General features: G+C 46.8%; 2 protein-coding genes across 8 annotated transcripts in view; one reads left to right on the top strand and one right to left on the bottom strand.

Annotated features, from left to right (window-relative positions):
- RAB3GAP2 (RAB3 GTPase activating non-catalytic protein subunit 2) overlaps positions 1-4,989 on the top strand; it is a 95,567-nt gene extending 90,578 nt beyond the window's left edge. For 6 of the 7 annotated variants that reach the window (XM_003130506.6, XM_084979145.1, XM_021064324.2 and 3 more), the window contains 3 exons: positions 185-406; positions 1,844-2,002; positions 2,196-4,989. In XM_003130506.6, the coding sequence (XP_003130554.3) occupies positions 185-406; positions 1,844-2,002; positions 2,196-2,351 (537 nt within the window). In that variant the 3' untranslated portion in view covers positions 2,352-4,989. The remainder of the gene's footprint in view (positions 1-184; positions 407-1,843; positions 2,003-2,195) is intronic. The other variant, XR_002336186.2, reaches the window with a different exon arrangement.
- A 258-nt stretch (positions 4,990-5,247) lies between these two features.
- IARS2 (isoleucyl-tRNA synthetase 2, mitochondrial) overlaps positions 5,248-15,965 on the bottom strand; it is a 49,152-nt gene continuing 38,434 nt past the window's right edge. The window contains exons 16-23 of the mRNA XM_005656783.4: positions 15,377-15,479; positions 14,353-14,478; positions 12,904-13,035; positions 11,999-12,105; positions 10,992-11,137; positions 9,887-10,077; positions 7,413-7,557; positions 5,248-5,752 (exon numbers count right to left, since the gene is read on the bottom strand). Coding sequence (XP_005656840.2) covers positions 5,610-5,752; positions 7,413-7,557; positions 9,887-10,077; positions 10,992-11,137; positions 11,999-12,105; positions 12,904-13,035; positions 14,353-14,478; positions 15,377-15,479 — 1,093 coding nt within the window. The 3' untranslated portion in view covers positions 5,248-5,609. The remainder of the gene's footprint in view (positions 5,753-7,412; positions 7,558-9,886; positions 10,078-10,991; positions 11,138-11,998; positions 12,106-12,903; positions 13,036-14,352; positions 14,479-15,376; positions 15,480-15,965) is intronic.

Here is a 15,965-nt window from a genome sequence, read left to right as displayed (position 1 = left end):
AAGTTTTCAGCTATTGGGTGTGACCCCGCCGGGTGCTCCTCCCAGCTCACTCCTCTTTAAGTCCTGTGTCCTTTTTGGGATGCCTGAACCACTGTAACGGAAGAGCCGGCAGGTGCCGGGCCTCCGATGCGGGCGGAGGCCCACTCACAGGGCGCCTGTGCTGTGCTTGTTTCCCTTCTTCAAGCTTCTACTGAAAGTCGTCAGCGCAGCTGTCCAGGCCCGACATGGAGTCGCAAAGGACAGGGACTCCTCTGAAGAGGCCCCGAGCCCGCCTTTTGAGACGGACCAAGACTGGCCTGTGCTGGCCCTGGACCTGGCGCATCACCTTCAGGTCAGCGAAGACGCTGTGCGGAGGCACTACGTGGGCGAGCTGTACAACCACGGCGCCGACCACCGGGGAGAGGAGGTGAGCGCTCCCCCGGGGTGTCAGTCGGGCTCAAGTTTTAAAGTCATAGTTGGGAGTCAAGAATCATGACAGTGCAGGGGTTCCCGTCACGGTGCAGTGGAAACAAATCTGACCAGTATCCACGAGGATGCGGCTTCAATCCCTGGCTTCGCTCAGTGGGTGAAGGATCCGGTGTTGCTGTGGCTGTGATCTAGGTCGCGGACTCAGCTTGGATCCAGTGTTGCTGTGGCTCTAGTGCAGGCCAGCAGCTGCAGCTCGGATTCGATCCCTAGCCTGGGAACTTCCGTGTGCTGCAGGTATGGCCCTAAAAAGCAAATTTAAAAAAAATCAGTACAATTACTAGTAAAGCTTCTTGCTCTTCCTTTTGTTAGAACTTGTAGGCCCAAAAATCTAACAACAGAAAGTGAACAACTGGTCGCATTCCTGTTTGCGGGCAGTGTTAGTGTAACTCCTCTAGTGGGTGTACCAGGCCTGCCGCGTGCCAAGGGACAAAGCAGTGCACAGACAAGGCTCCTTCCCCAGAATTGCTGGTCTAGTGCGAGAGCAGAGAAGCACGCCAGGAAGGATGGAACGAGAGGGCGAGAGTACCCAAATGCCACAGGGTGATCGGAAGTGGCCTCCGGACGGAACCCCTAGGCCAAGAAGCAGGCAGCCCCTCAGAAAACCAGGAACATGGCTAGAGGCAGAAAGAGCAAGAAGTACAAAGGGCTTGAGGTGGGAAATGCTTGGCGAGGTCAGGACCAGGTCACAGGAGGTCTCACAGCCTCTGGGTATTTGAAGTGTATTCAGTCGGCCTTAGAGGGTTTTAAGCAGTCGAGACATGATTTAATATCATTTCCTTTGCCAAAAGCTTGACACTGACTTGTGTAGTCATACTGAACTGAAAGCTAGGTGATAAGAACAATCAGGTAATGAGCAGAAATTTGGGTTCTAAATGCTGGCTTTGAATCGGGCTTCACCTGGGTTGTATACATGGCCACAGCTCAGAAATGAACTGGGGGGAGTTCCCGTGTGGCTCACTGGGTTAAGGATCTGGCGTTGTCACTGCTGTGGTACAGGTTTGATCCCTGGCCTGGGAACTCTGCATGCTGTGAGTTCAGCCAAAAAAAAGTGAACTGGAGGGAGTTCCCTGGTGGTTAGGACATGGCACTCTCACCACTGTGGCTGGGTTCAGTCCGGGTATGGGAACTGAGATCCCACATCAGGCCGCTGCATGCCACAGCAAAAAAAAAAAAAAAAAGCAAAACACACTAGGCTCTCTTCCTTGGCAGTGCCTTTCCTAAAGTAAATAAATCTGATAGTAAAATATATGTGTAACAGAATCCCTTTGCTGTGCAGCAGAAATTTCCACAGAATTGTCACCCAAACTGCGCTTAGTCAAAGTCCGCCAGCCAGTCTGCTGGCTTTTACGCACGTCTGTTGCTGTTCCTCCCTCAGGCCATCCTCCAGGTCCAGGACAAAGAGGTCCTGGCCTCTCAGCTGCTGGTGCTGATCGGGCAGCGGCTGGCACACGCGGTGCTGCGCACCCAGACGCGGGAGGGCCTGGAGCTGCTGGCCAGGCTGCCGCCCACCCTGTGCACCTGGCTGAAGGCGATGGTGAGTGACGGAGGGAGCCTCAGGGCGCCCGGGCTTCCCTGGGTGGGTGCGTCCTCCCAGAGCAGCTGTTCAGGTCAGTTTGTTTGTTCTGCTGAAAAGCACGCTTATTCCGAAATTCCTCTCCTGAGAGCTCCTGAGCCGCAGTCATGCAGTTGGCTGTCACTGATGGGTTATTTTTGTGTCCCATTTGCAGAACCCCCAGGATCTTCAAAACACAGAAGTGCCAATTGCAACAACAGCTAAACTAGTGAATAAAGTAATTGAGCTTCTACCAGAAAACCATGGGCAATATAGCTTAGCCTTACACCTCACGGAAGCCGTGGAAGCCATAGCGATTCCTCCTTTATGACACCGAGCTGCTGCAAACAGGCTAAACTTGTGTGACTAGAATATCAATTAGTGCATGGTTATTTTGCATAACAAGATCTGGAATTTTATGGAGGGAGTATGGTTTTTGTTTCCTTTTGTAAAATAAATAAAAATACATATTACTTTTAAAAACAAGTACAGTCCTGGCTATAAATTTCACTCCTTTGATTAATACTGATGATAAAATATAAACAAATATCAACTATACTCTTAATTCCTATTGCAGATATTCTACTGTTTATTTCTGATATCACTTAGGTAGCTTTATTGTTAAACTTTGCTATTGAAAACTGGTTATAATTTACAGATTATGCTCTTATTTTAAGATTCTATATTTCATATTCAAAGTGTTACTGTAATGAACTGTGTTCATGTATAGTCCCCATCAGTAAAATGAGAGGCACATCCCCGTTTTAGGAACTGTGGGGCAAATGCTTTTGTTTTCCTGCGAATCCCGCCGGCTGCTTCCTGGAGTCCTGGACGCTGACAGCTTTCCTTCCCAGAGGTTACGGCTGTTGCATCAGAGGAGGAAGACCCTGCTTGTGGAGGAACAGGGGTTCAGGATCATCATATTCACGGGAATGGACACTAAACAGAGCCCTGAACTGTTAGACTTGCCAAAACCGAGACTCTGAGACGCAAGTAACGGTCCGCTTTTTGCCAAGGTTCAAAGTTGTATCCACACCAGGTAATTGTAAAAATGTATTATCTTGTAAAACCTATGTTTTAAAAAAGGGCAATGATGCTAAAAACTTAAGTCCAACTTTATTTTTCCTCTAAGAATTGAGAGCTGTCTGCTTCTGAGATTTGGTACGGTGGCCTCTTCTTAGGAACAGTACGGAAAATGCTTCGTGATGAGGCTGCAGCTTTGGCAAACTACCTCACAGCTGGCCTGGGAGGATCCACCCAACTGACGTTGTGCCCTTTAGTGCCTAGAGCAGTCCAAGTGCTGAAAACTTATTTGATTAAAACCAAATTAACCAAAACTGTAAAAAGTGCTCGAGCTGTACAAATACCGAGAATCTGTTTCCTGTTTCCGCACATCTTCGGAATGTGGCCAGAGTCGGGTGAGGGACAGCGACTTGTCGCCTCTCCACTCCTCCTAAGAAGCCAACTCCAGCACCTGGACACGCCTGAGGCATTCCGTCCAGCAGGACCATTAAGGAACGAGTCTGAGGTTTGAGGAGTCCCCAGTATAGGTTCTTGTTAACTAAGAGATCACATCCAAATAATAAGTGTCCACAACTTCGTAATTACTGTTTCATTTACAATCTTGAAGGATGAGTTTTTGAGATGTCCCGAGGCTTTGGGGTGAGGACCTGTCCATCTGATTGAGGCCACGCCGTACGGAGCAGCACGAGAAAGGACCTCGAGCTAGTCCAGCCTCAGCCTCCGCTGGGATCCCCGCTGCCCCATCCAGACACATTTCTGCGATTTCCTGTAAATGTGTCTAGCTTCGTACCATCTCGTTGTGTATGTTCTAAAGATTAGTTCTTTCTGTGACTTTTTTAAATACTCTGAGAGTAGTTATAAATCTTGGAGGCTGATGAAAGAAACTTGGCGTTTTTAAAGATTAAATCCTCACTTTGATTCCATTATCACTTTGGGGGGAGGGGTAGCTAATAAGTATTTTTATATAATAAAACTAGCTGAACTTTTTCTGACACATCATCAGACTTGGGGATTGTTTAGATTATAAATAAGCTGAAATATGGCTCCTAGAACCATAGCAAATCACTGAGTCTCTAGTTAGATTTGGTATCCTAAAATTTATCATTCCAAGAATTTTAAAATTGAATTCCGAATTGTAAAGAGCAGTTAAATATTTTACTATTTCATTAAGGGCTTTTAAAATAAGTCTGATGGAGGAAGAAAAACAAATTGTATACTTACCATAAAGAGCCACAGATAATTCGATTTTCCATGGAATGGGTGGTTCCTGTGTATACCGAAGTTATTGGTGGGAACCCGATAACCAGTGAGTAAGTTTTTTAGGTAACCTCTACCCCCACACCTTCCCTCATTAACATTAAATAGATTGTTTGTACCTTGTTAAATTCTGTTGTTGTCTGCAAAGGAAAACAAAAGGGTTCAAATACTCACACCTTCCACACTACAGGTTGCACTTCGATGGAAAACTAGAAAAGACACTAGGTGAAGAGAAACAGCACCAAGCTTCTAAATGCTTCATACTTTTGCAAAAAGAAGTGTTATATGGATTCATCTAAGGGCAGAGTAAACACTATTAGACTTACTGATGACCATTTAAAAATCACAAAAAACCCGGAGTTAATAACCCTAAGCGTACATGAATGAGGTCAGTTCACTTAGCAGGAGCTGTGTGGCTCTTTTCACTCATAGGAGACAAATATGGTTAAAGCACCCAAGAGCAACAGCCAAAGCCCCCTCTCACCCAGTAGGATGGATTTGTTAAACTTCTGCTGAACAGAATCAGCCTCCCAAGCAAGATTTTAATCCTGTACTGAATTGTGTATAAAATGCCCTATTATCTCCTGTAATGTATTGTAAGTAGTCAAATCCTGTATATACTGCTATTTTCGGTGTCTGTTCATTGTTGTGAACTTATGTATATTAGTGAAATAAATTTTCAGCTTTCATGTTGTTTCCTTAACATTTACAAATACAAGTACTAAGGTTTTTTTTTTCCTTCTTATACGAGAATAACAAATTTTGTGATATTTTTCTTTCTCATGCAACCAAAAAACAAGCAGCGAGTCTGAAAAGGTTGATGTTCACAGTTAAGACACAGTGAACTTGCTCATTCGTCTCCGAGGGGACACACGCCGCTGCCGTTACCCATCGAAACCACACTGTTTTTACTTGAGACTGACAATTTTTGCACCAGCATCAATCAGTGATTTTACAGGTGCCTTTATTTTTAGACATTATAGAATTTAAATAATAAGTTGAGAAGATGTATAAAATATAAAATGTTTTCTGCTCAGCCACGTTTGTAAGTGGGCGTCCTCAGTGTCTATGTTCTGGGTAAGTCCATCAGTCCATCTGCATATGTGTATTTTTCCATAGGTACATATACACATTATTTATCTACTTACAAAAAATCTTTAAATCCCAGCTCTGATGCTCTTCCTCTACCGCTGGCTCTTCCACTCTTTACCTAAGCCTGGGATTCCTGTCCGCACTGTGAACAGCCATCCGGACCTCCGTCTGTGGCCGGGGCAGGGCTCTTGCTCAGCAGGCTGTCCACACTCAGGCACTACTGTCCCCCTACGACGTCTGCGCAGCGGGGACAGAGCGCATCTGCCGACGCAGCCGTGTGCTTCCAGCACCGAGGGCACTTCTCCTTGGTCGTTGGCATGACAATGACTTTATACGCAGACTCTTCACGAATGTCACCACCTGGAACAGAAAAACGCGTGACGGGTGTTTCTGACAGGCCACTGGACGTGTGTAACTCTTATTTCTTAGTTGGGTTGCAGGCGTCCTTTTTTCAAGCCTCCTCCCTCCTGCCTGGGAAAACGAGCATCCTGTGCATAGTTGTGCAGAAACAGCCAACAACCTGGACTGGTACAGCCCGACTTGGGGGACAGCAGAGGCTGGCTGTGCTGAGGGTCACTCCCAGTTCTGCGTCTATGCAGGAAAGCAGGCCCCCGAGCTCTGCAGCGGGTGGACTTCTGCTAAACTGCATCGCCTCTCCAGCTACACACTTGATTAAGCATTTTTTTTTTTTTTTTGCCTTTTTGCCATTGCTTGGGCCGCTCCCGCGGCATATGGAGGTTCCCAGGCTAGGGGTCGAATTGCAGCTATAGCCGCTGGCCTACGCCAGAGCCACAGCAACGCAGGATCCAAGCCGTGTCTGTGACCTACACCACAGCTCACGGCAACGCCGGATCCTTAACCCACTGAGCAAGGCCAGGGATCGAACCCGCAACCTCATGGTTCCTAGTCAGATTCGTTAACCACTGCGCCACCACAGGAACTCCTGATTAAGCATTTTTAAAAGACCCAACTAGAGGGACAATGCCCGTGTCCCCACTTAAAACTTCTTGGTTTGGACAAAAGGAAATAAACATTCCTCAACAATTAATAGAGCTTGGACTGTGAATACACAGTAAAGAAAGTACATTATTTTCTAGTCAGAGCACAAAGAATGTACCCTAACATCTTGAAAAGCAAAAGGAGGCAGAATCTTTACAACATGGTCAATGCTGCCAGGCCTCAAATTTTAGTGGATGACTAAGTTAGCATCCGGCTTCCTGCTGATACCTAAAAACTGCTATGAAAACACAGTATTACTTGTCCCCAAACATCCATATGTTATTCTGTTAATATTACTCTGTCTCCATCAGTGAGAATTAGTAAGTTGACAAAAAGCCTCTCTCAGCAGTTCCTGTCATGGATGGCTCAGTGGTAACGAACCCAACTAGTATCTATGAGGATGCAGGTTCGATCCCTGGCCTTGCTCAGTGGGTTAAGGATCCGGCGTTGCCGAAAGCTGTGGTGTAGGCTGCAGACGCAGCTCGGATCTGGCGTTGCCGTGGCTCTGGCTATAGCTGCAATTCGACCCCTAGCCTGGGAACCTCCATATGCCGCGGGTGCGGCCCTTAAGAGACAGGAAAAAAAAAAAAAAATCTCCTACCAAACAAATAGCTTCAAAATGCTTGCCTATGAGAGACGACTGAGGGGATGAGTTCAACAGAACGTCCTCCTTGACTCCTCATCAAGGTTGGCTACATGTACTTTAATTTGGGGTGTGCACGATAAAAAGTTGAGAATCCCCCCGGGGACGGTGGCAGGACTGGGCAGTAGTCAGCATCCGAAGACGGGGACACAGAAGCCCAACGGAGGAAGCAGACTGACTGACTCCCTCGTCCCTCCGTGGCCCTGTGTTCCCAGGTCACCAGGTAGGACACTCGGACAGCTGACTCAGAAGCTCGGCCGTCGTCACCCGTGTCTGTAGAAAGGTGTATCCAGGCGGATGTCTGCCTCTAGAGTACGAGCAGGTCACTGGAGGCCGGAGAGGACCCATGACCACCATTCGTTTCTCCCACCTCCTTACCTTCCAAGTTGATGAGAAACGTCCCTCTGCGTTCCATCACATCTGGGGTCAATGTCCGTGGTTCCCGAGGGAGCAGGGTTGTCTGGGACGCCATCATCAGTTCATTCAGCTGAGAGGTGCTGGACGTCTCCTCAGCCTGTAGCATCTGGGGTGAGCATGTGAAAGTTACTATTAAATTTTTACCGTAAACAGGTTATAAAAATAGACACTGCAAGTCCTTGTGTTTGGTGAAGAACCCTTTGGACCCACTCCCCGCCCCCCGCGAGCTGATATTATTAAATGCCTCAACTGCTACCTGTATAAAAGGTTTTGACTTAAAACTAATCAATAGTATTTATTGAGAGGAGTTCCCTTGTGGCTCAGTGGGTTAAGGACCTGATGCTGTCCCTGTGTGGGTTGGATCCCTGGCCCAGGAACGTCCATATGCTACAGGTAAAGACGGGAAAAGGGGGAAAAAAGTATTTATTGAGAATATGCTCTCTGCCAGGTCTTTCACTCTGCTAGATGCTAAATGTCACCCAGAATCTCTAAGCATCACAAAACAGCTACCGGGTTTTCTACCCCACTCCACAAATGAGGAAACCCGCTCAGAGAGGCTGTCATGGGAGCTCCCCAACCTGAGGGGCGGCCGTGATTCCAGCCCCAGCCTGTCAGCCTCAAGGCTTGTCCTCTGCCCTGAATCACGCTTCCTACAGGGGGAGCGGAGCTGAGACGGAACAATGCAGCCTGATGATACCCGAGGCCGGGCTCGGCTCTTGGGAGGCACGCGGAATTGAGGTGACAGGCACTTCCGCGTTTTCCTTTGTGATTTTGGTCTTCAAAATGAGCCTGTGAGCGAATGTGAAATTCCTTTTAAAAAAGCTCATGAGAAAACAGAAGATTCAGTGGTATTAGTTTGGTTTTAACAAATTCATTCAATTAGCACCTGCCAGATCCAGGACTCCATTAGACAGCTAGGTAGTACAATTCCTAAGGAAAATACATCCACATTTTCGAAAATCCCAAAGATTTTTTCTAATATAAATGATCCAAGCAAGCAGTATTTTTTTTTTTAGCTTATTGACACAACTAATGAAGTCCAAGGAAGCCTGACACGCAGCGGAAAAGCCCAACACTGGGCTGCGTAGCCGTGGCCTGGTCTCAGCGTCCATGGTCCTCAGTTTCCTGGCTTGTAAAATGGAGCCTTGAGCCTCCCAACTTGTAGATTTATTTTTAAATTTTTTTTTTTTGTCTTTTTATGGCCACACCCGCAGAATATGGGGGTTCCCAAGCTAGGGGTCCAATCAGAGCTGTAGCCACCGCCCTATGCCAGAGCTACAGCAACACCAGAGCCTCAGCAATGCCAGATCCGAGCCACGTCTGCAACCGACACAGCACCTCATGGCACCTTAACCCACTGAGAGAGGCCAGGGATCGAACCCGAAACTTCATGGTTCCCAGTCGGGTTCATTAGCCACTGAGGCACAACGGGAGCTCCCTCAACTTGGAGGTTTAAAAATGTGAACGTGTACAGCACTGGGAACCACATCACTTATGAGGGAGCACGACAGTGTGAGAAGAAAGAATGTACATGTGTACGTGTCACTGGGTCACCTTGCTGTGCAGCAGAAAATGGACAGAACACTGTAAACCATCTATAACGGAAAAAAATAAAAATCACTATAAAATTAAACAATAAAAAGTAAAAAAAAAAAAAGTGAACATCTTATCAAAATTGTTACCTGACCAACAATCTTATACCACGCAGCTATTTCAAGCCTCAAATCTCACTTCAATTACATTACTAAAAACTTACACTGAACTTACCGACCCAATAAGATGGTCATTTTTTAGTAAACTATGATACTAGTAAAACTATAAAAGCATACTCGCTGCTGATTTTCTGCTCAAACATTGACACTAGAGAAAAATCTGGAGTCAATGTGTTAAGCTATAAGCCCAGCTGGCCAATAAACCCCAAGACGAAACTTCTGAGGGTCCTCTTGAAAATAAAAAACGGGGTGAATGCTTTGAAGTCACATGATCATTTGCTGCAGCAAATGAGTTTTCTTCAGATCCCATGGAAAAAAGAACTCTATTTGGGATTTGGTTTGAATCTAACCCAAATAGACAACATTCCCAGCAAACCAGACCCTTAACACACAACTCTGAATTGTGACGTCACCTGACACTCCCGCCAGATGTCACCTGCCGTCTAAACAGCCCTTGCATTTCAAACAGAACTTGGTTACCTCGTCCTGTCTCAACCTCTAAGAAAGCAATAAGCAGCAACAGAGTACACGTTTTATAAGAGGAGAAAAAGGGAGCAGTGAGCAGTAGGAAACAAAGAAGCAATGATCAATATTAGAAGACAGGATTCCTAATTTATACATTTAAAAAATAGATTATTTACACGGAGATTTTTTTAAAAACCAAATTGCGCATGATGCTGTACGACGCTAACGCCATTTCGGACGGTACAGATTGCTGCTTACCTCGATGATCTCAAAAAGCAGCCCCGGCTCGATCACAAGGATAACCTCGTACTCGGCTGCGTTTTTGCCAGGGATGCTCCCGAGAAAGGAATCTCTCATCGCACACGCACCCTCTATTGCTTCTTCCAGCCCAGGCTTCTTCCAGATAGGGCTTGTTTTAATCCAGCCAGTACGAAAAACACTCTTGGGTTCTTTAAAAGAAAAAAAATGAATGAATTTACATATATTCTAAACTGTATATAAAACTCAAACCACTATTTACTATTAATGGGAAATAAGAGTGGTTATTTTTGGTAATTAGTATGGAGCCATCCTAAATATTTATCAAAGTTCGTATCAACATCTGGAAAGGTAAACAAATGATCAGATAGAGAGTAAGACCTCAGAGGATGCCGAGAAGAATATCAAATCAATATCCCAATACAGCAGTTGTCTCCAGGTTTTAAGTAGGATCATGAGTGAATTTTCATCCTCATTCTAAAATTCTATAGTTTCTGTAAGCTCAATACAATTGGAAAAAAAACTACTATAAAACTATTCTCCAACAGGCACTATACTTTGTTTTAGTCAAACCTAAAACGTATTCCTGACATTTAGGAAGGTATTTCAGAAAAAGTGTCTTCTCAATATAGTCAAGCTGTTTATAATTTCAGAAAGTACTTTAATGTGGCTAGAAGGCCATCATCCTGAAATGCACGCTACTCCCTACAAGTAGGTGCAGGAACTACTAAATGATCAAGACACATCCTGTCTCAAAGCACTCACTGTAGATGCAAAAGTGGCTTGTTGTTGTTGTTGTCTTTTTAGGGCCACACCCGCAGCATACGGAGGTTCCCAGGCCAGGATTCCAGTTGGAGCTGTAGCTGCCAGCCTACGCCAGAGCCACAGCAACACTGGATCCGAGCCAAGTTTTCAACCTCACAGTGGTGCTGGATCCATAACCCACTGAGTGAGGCCAGGGATCGAACCTGCGTCCTCCAGGACACTAGTCAGATTTGTTTCTGCTGAGCCACGATGGGAACTCCGAATAAGAGCCTCCCATGTGAAGTGGGTAAAATCAGAAGCTGCCCCCTCAGCCTTCAGGGAACAAACCCATCTTGCTTACCTTTAGCGTAAGGCACGTACTGGAACACCTCTTCGGCCAGGTGAGGAAGGATGGGAGCAAAAGAACGAACCAGTACATCCAAAATTTCAGCTAACGCGGTCTGACAAGAGCGGCGTTTGGGATCCTTTGCATTTTCACAATAGAGCCTGGACCAGAACAGAGAACAGCGCGTGAGCGGCTGCCCACGTGGGCTCGGCCTCAGGCCGAGGTTTGCCTTAGGGCCTGATCCGAAGGCTCCACCGCCTCTATCGAAAGACAGGACGTTCCCTCACACGACGTCTTTGCCAACATCCTCGATGCCCCCTGACGCCCCCAGGTGCGCCACCACCCCGCACAGCCATGCCACGTCCACGTCTGCTTTGCACACAGACAGCCGCTCGAGTCCCGACGAGGCGTTCAAGGAAAAAGGGTAAGTGACGTGACGGTATTTAAAATGTGACTCGCCGTCCCCGGGGCCCTGTCAGGGCGGTCAGTGGAAGGTCCCCGAGGTGCTGACACCTCACACTGGCTGAGCCACTAAGTAAAGACGCGTGTCACCTGCACACGGAGGCAGGAAATGAGGACTTCGCACCAAGCCCCCCCAAGGGGCATCACGCATGTCCAGCAACAGAACCATATTAACGACGGGACCGGTCTGTCCCCACCCCCAGGAGCGGCCCCCTCCTGCAACAAGCACGGCGGCGCCGACGCCCGCAGCGCGCGCTTCAAGGAACCAAAGGCGGCATCAAGCGCCTCGTTACATTCTGTCTTCAGAGCCACGTGAAGAGCGAGGTGTTAGCACCCCCATTTTATAGACAGAGAACCTGAGGTTAGACGATGAGCTGCCCCAACGCACACAGCCCCTGAGAGGCAGGGCGAGCCTTCCTCATCGGCCCTGACTCAGGACCCCAACTCCTCGATGCGGACGCAGGGCAGCGCCCGGGGCTCGCCTCTGCTCCCCGACGTCTGCCAGGCAGAGGAGACGTGCAGGAACTGCGGCGAGTGCTTCAGCACCGGCTCAGACCTACCTGTCTTTGATTATGCTGAAGTAAAAGGTGGAGAGCTCTCTGGTGTAAAATGCTCGTAACAGCCGAACCACTTTCCCAAAATCATACTGCTTGTATGCGTCGGTGACCTAGGGAACAAAGCCAAAGTAAACCTGGAAGCTGGGATAACAAACAAAATGCACGTCCATCGCGAGCGAAATCTAGTCCTTTTCCAGATGTGTGTCAGAGGCAGACAGATACGACACAGTCAAGACACGAGGCCTCTGCGGAATCTCAGAAATAGCACTTCCGATGTCAACGCCTGCCGTCCTCAGAAAACCCTGAATACTCTACCCTGGAGACGACCAGACGACCACACAAGGTCAGGTGTTCAATGATGACGCTACGAGCTGCTTTGAAACAGCAAAACGAAGCGTGTAAGTCACCCGTGTTTCCCCCTGGACGCCGGAAAAGTAAAACTGGGCAACAATCTGCATGAACAACTCTGACTTGAAGGCTATGTGGAAGAAATTCCAATTTTTGAGAGAACACAAATTATTTGTGTTTCTACGTGAGAAGATATTTTACAAGATACACAGGAATCAGCACTTGTTATTTCTGTACTTTGAGACGTGGATGTCTATACACCTGCAGATAAAGTACAACTCCCACTTATTCCTATTAGAGAAATACACGGAGCTGATTTTGAGAGAAAAATGTGGTCTGAGGGGAAGCCTGGGCCTGCTGTTTCCACCAGGTAACTCCTCTAGGATCTTGAGAAACCAGCCAAGAAAACGAGACGTCCTGCCTGGTCACCCAGGAATGCACGGAACCGACCGAGTTCAGCGCTTCAGTTCCTGCTGCTAACGAGGTTTGCTCCACTCGCAGGCACCCGAATTTCACGCACGACAGTGCTGTTTCCAAGAGCTGGTTAAGTGCAGACTCACCTTGTTTGCTAAATCCTGCAGTAAGTGCAGCATGTACTGGTCTATGACGTACATATCATTCACAGGAACGGAATCTGTTTCTGGGTTGAAACCAGCCACATTCCCCAAAAGAAAGCGGAGTGTATTCCTAAGCTACGAATAGTGAGGAAAAAAATGCAATGAAAAAAAGGAGTCCAATTATTACCGAGAAGTTATTTTATTTCTCTATAATTTTTATCCAATTCATGTTAAATTCTTGATAGGATACTTAATCTGAATATCGTTCTTAAATAAGGCTACACAAGTGCAAAAAAAAAAAAAACTCATTTGAAAAGCTCAGTTATAGAAGCAACCACTGTACTTTATACATTAAAAACTGATTTTCAAGATATTTCTTTATAACCTTCGGTCAGATTCCCTGTCAGTGGCACAGTTTGTTCAGTTGTGTAGGGAAGAATGTTGTAGAGGTAAAAATAAACGGAATAAATGTGAATGGTTATTAAACACATACAAAGTATACAAAACTAGCATAATTTCATATCATGATAAAATATAAAAAGATAGGGTATAAAATTACTAGCATTACTTTTTTTTTTTTTGTCTTTTTGCTATTTCTTTGGGCCGCTCCTGTGGCATATGGAGGTTCCCAGGCTAGGGGTCGAATTGGAGCTATAGCCCCTGGCCTACGCCAGAACCACAGCAACGCAGGATCCGAGCTGCGTCTGCAACCGACACCACAGCTCACGACAACGCCGGATCGTTAACCCACTGAGCAAGGGCAGGGACCGAACCCGCAACCTCATGGTTCCTAGTCAGATTCGTTAACCACTGCGCCACGACAGGAACTCCACTATTGATATTTTTAAACAAGTACATTAGCACTGGGATTATTTTTAAAAGCTCACAACATAGGGGGTTCATTTTCATTCAGTTGTGCAGTGCCAACAAAATATGCCTTTTTGTCTTTTGTTTTTTAGGGATGCACTCGTGGCATATGGAGGTTCCCAGGCTAGGGGTCGAATCCGAGCTGCAGGTGCCGGCCTACACCACAGCCATGGCAATGCAGGATCCCACTGAGTGAGGCCAGGGATCGAACCTGCGTCCTCATGGATACGAGTTGGGTTTGTTTCTGCTGAGTCACGACGGGAACTCCCCTCGCTTTTTTTTTTTTCTTTCTGTCTTTTTTGTCTTTTGAGGGCCACACCTGCGGTACACAGAGGTTCCCAGGCTAGGACACCGGCCGACACCACAGCCACAGCAATGCCAGATCCGAGCCATGACTGTGACCTACATACACCACAGCTCACGGCAACATCGGATCCTTAACCCACTGAGCGAGGCCAGGAATCAAACCTGTAACCTCATGGTTCCCAGTCGGATTTGTTTTCACTGTGCTGTGATGGGAACTCCCCTCACTTTTTTAACAGCAGTTAGGTAAACATTCATTCAGGTGTAGTAAGTGACTCTGACCTTGCTCACATCGTCCCTGGCAGCCCTGAGCACGGATGGACTAATGGTCACTTCCGTGAAGACGTTGGACTCGGCGACCCACCAGCGAAGGACGTCAGCACCAAAGGGAGGCTCTTTGCTTTGGTCCTTTTTATGGAGGAAAAACCACACAGACACACAAATAGTTTTTGATCACAATGTGGTGAACAAAAAATACTTTAGGTAAGACTCCTGTTCAGAAGTGTCTGTGCACAAGGCGAACATAAAACACACCCGCACTGCAATGAAACGAGGGCGAGCAACCCCAGCGATCAGGCTGCGTCTACAAAACAACACTGGAGGAAAGCAGAGCACGGCTGCGGTCCTGCTCGGTGTGCAGGCGCTGATGCCCGCCTTCGCCGGCGTGTCTGTGAACAGCCACCGACCCGCCCTGGGCCCTGGTGCGAGGGGGCAGCGGGTGCGGGCACGGGGAGGGCTGCTTTGCCCGCTCAACCCTCCCCAGCAGCTCTGACAATGGGAACTGATCACTGGACACCAGGAGGGCGGTAAGAAGCCCAAGGAGGGAAATAAAAAATGAAAGCAGCTCTGAAATAAAGTATCAGAAACCCCAGATTTGATGTTCATTAATGACTTGTTTGAAAGTGTACAATTTCCAAGAATAACGAAACATGCATTTAGACGTTGCAATCCCGTTTTTTTGTTTTTTTTTTCTTTCCTCCTATCCTGTTTAACTGTAAAACTAAAGTGTATAAAGTTTTAAAGTTCAGGCAATGAAAAAAGACAGAGTGGGGCTGAGGATCTAACTGGATACTCAGACCTGAAATGGGTCAGAAAGCCCACAACCCAACCCTTCCATTTAGGAAAAAAAAACAAAAATCACATTACGTGAGAGTCTGCATTTAAAACATGGTCAGACATTTGCTATTAGTATAAAATGTAGTTTTCTGAGGTTTCTTTTACACCAAAGAAATTATATTAAGGGTTCTGGCTGCCAACTTAAGAGCCTTAAAACAAAAATAAAATGATCTGTCAGGGAGCCACCTACCTGTCCTCCGTTGATGACAACATCGGGGTCAATGACATTTCCAAGAGACTTGGACATCTTTTCTCCCTTTTCTCCAAGGGTAAATCCATGAACAACCACTGTCCTAAGAAGACACACACACACACACACACATTAGCTATTTTAATTATCAACACAGGAGTTCCCTTGTGGCACTGAGGGTAAGGACCCAGTGTTGTCCTTTCAGTGGCTGGGGTCACTGCTCTGGCACAGGTTCAATCACTGGCCCAAGAAACACAATTGTGATGGTCTTTGTGAAGCTGACTTACAGCTTAAAAGAGTTATCTTAGTATGACACAAAAACAATTTTTTCATCAAAGTTTATGTATGAAAACTTTCCTTCAAAGTCTAATTCTTTTATATATTTATTTTTGGCTGCCCCATGGCATGTGGAGTTCCCGGGCCAGGGGTCAGATCTGAGCTGCAGGTGCAACCTAAGCTGCAGCTGCTGCAATGCCAGATCCCTAATCCGCTGTACTGGGCTGGGGATTGAACCTGTATCCCAGGGCTCCCAAGATGCCACCAATCCCGATGCACCACAGTGGGAGCTCCAAACTCGAATTCCTAACTG

This window comes from Sus scrofa, chromosome 10, assembly GCF_054392235.1.
Source record: "Sus scrofa isolate SSC_HxYL_T2T_F1_AM1 chromosome 10, Sscrofa_HxYL_maternal_Yorkshire_Landrace_v2.0, whole genome shotgun sequence".
Lineage (NCBI taxonomy): Eukaryota > Metazoa > Chordata > Mammalia > Artiodactyla > Suidae > Sus > Sus scrofa.
The sequence above is the reverse complement of the archived record's forward strand: the minus strand, read 5'-3'. Positions and strand labels throughout refer to the sequence as shown.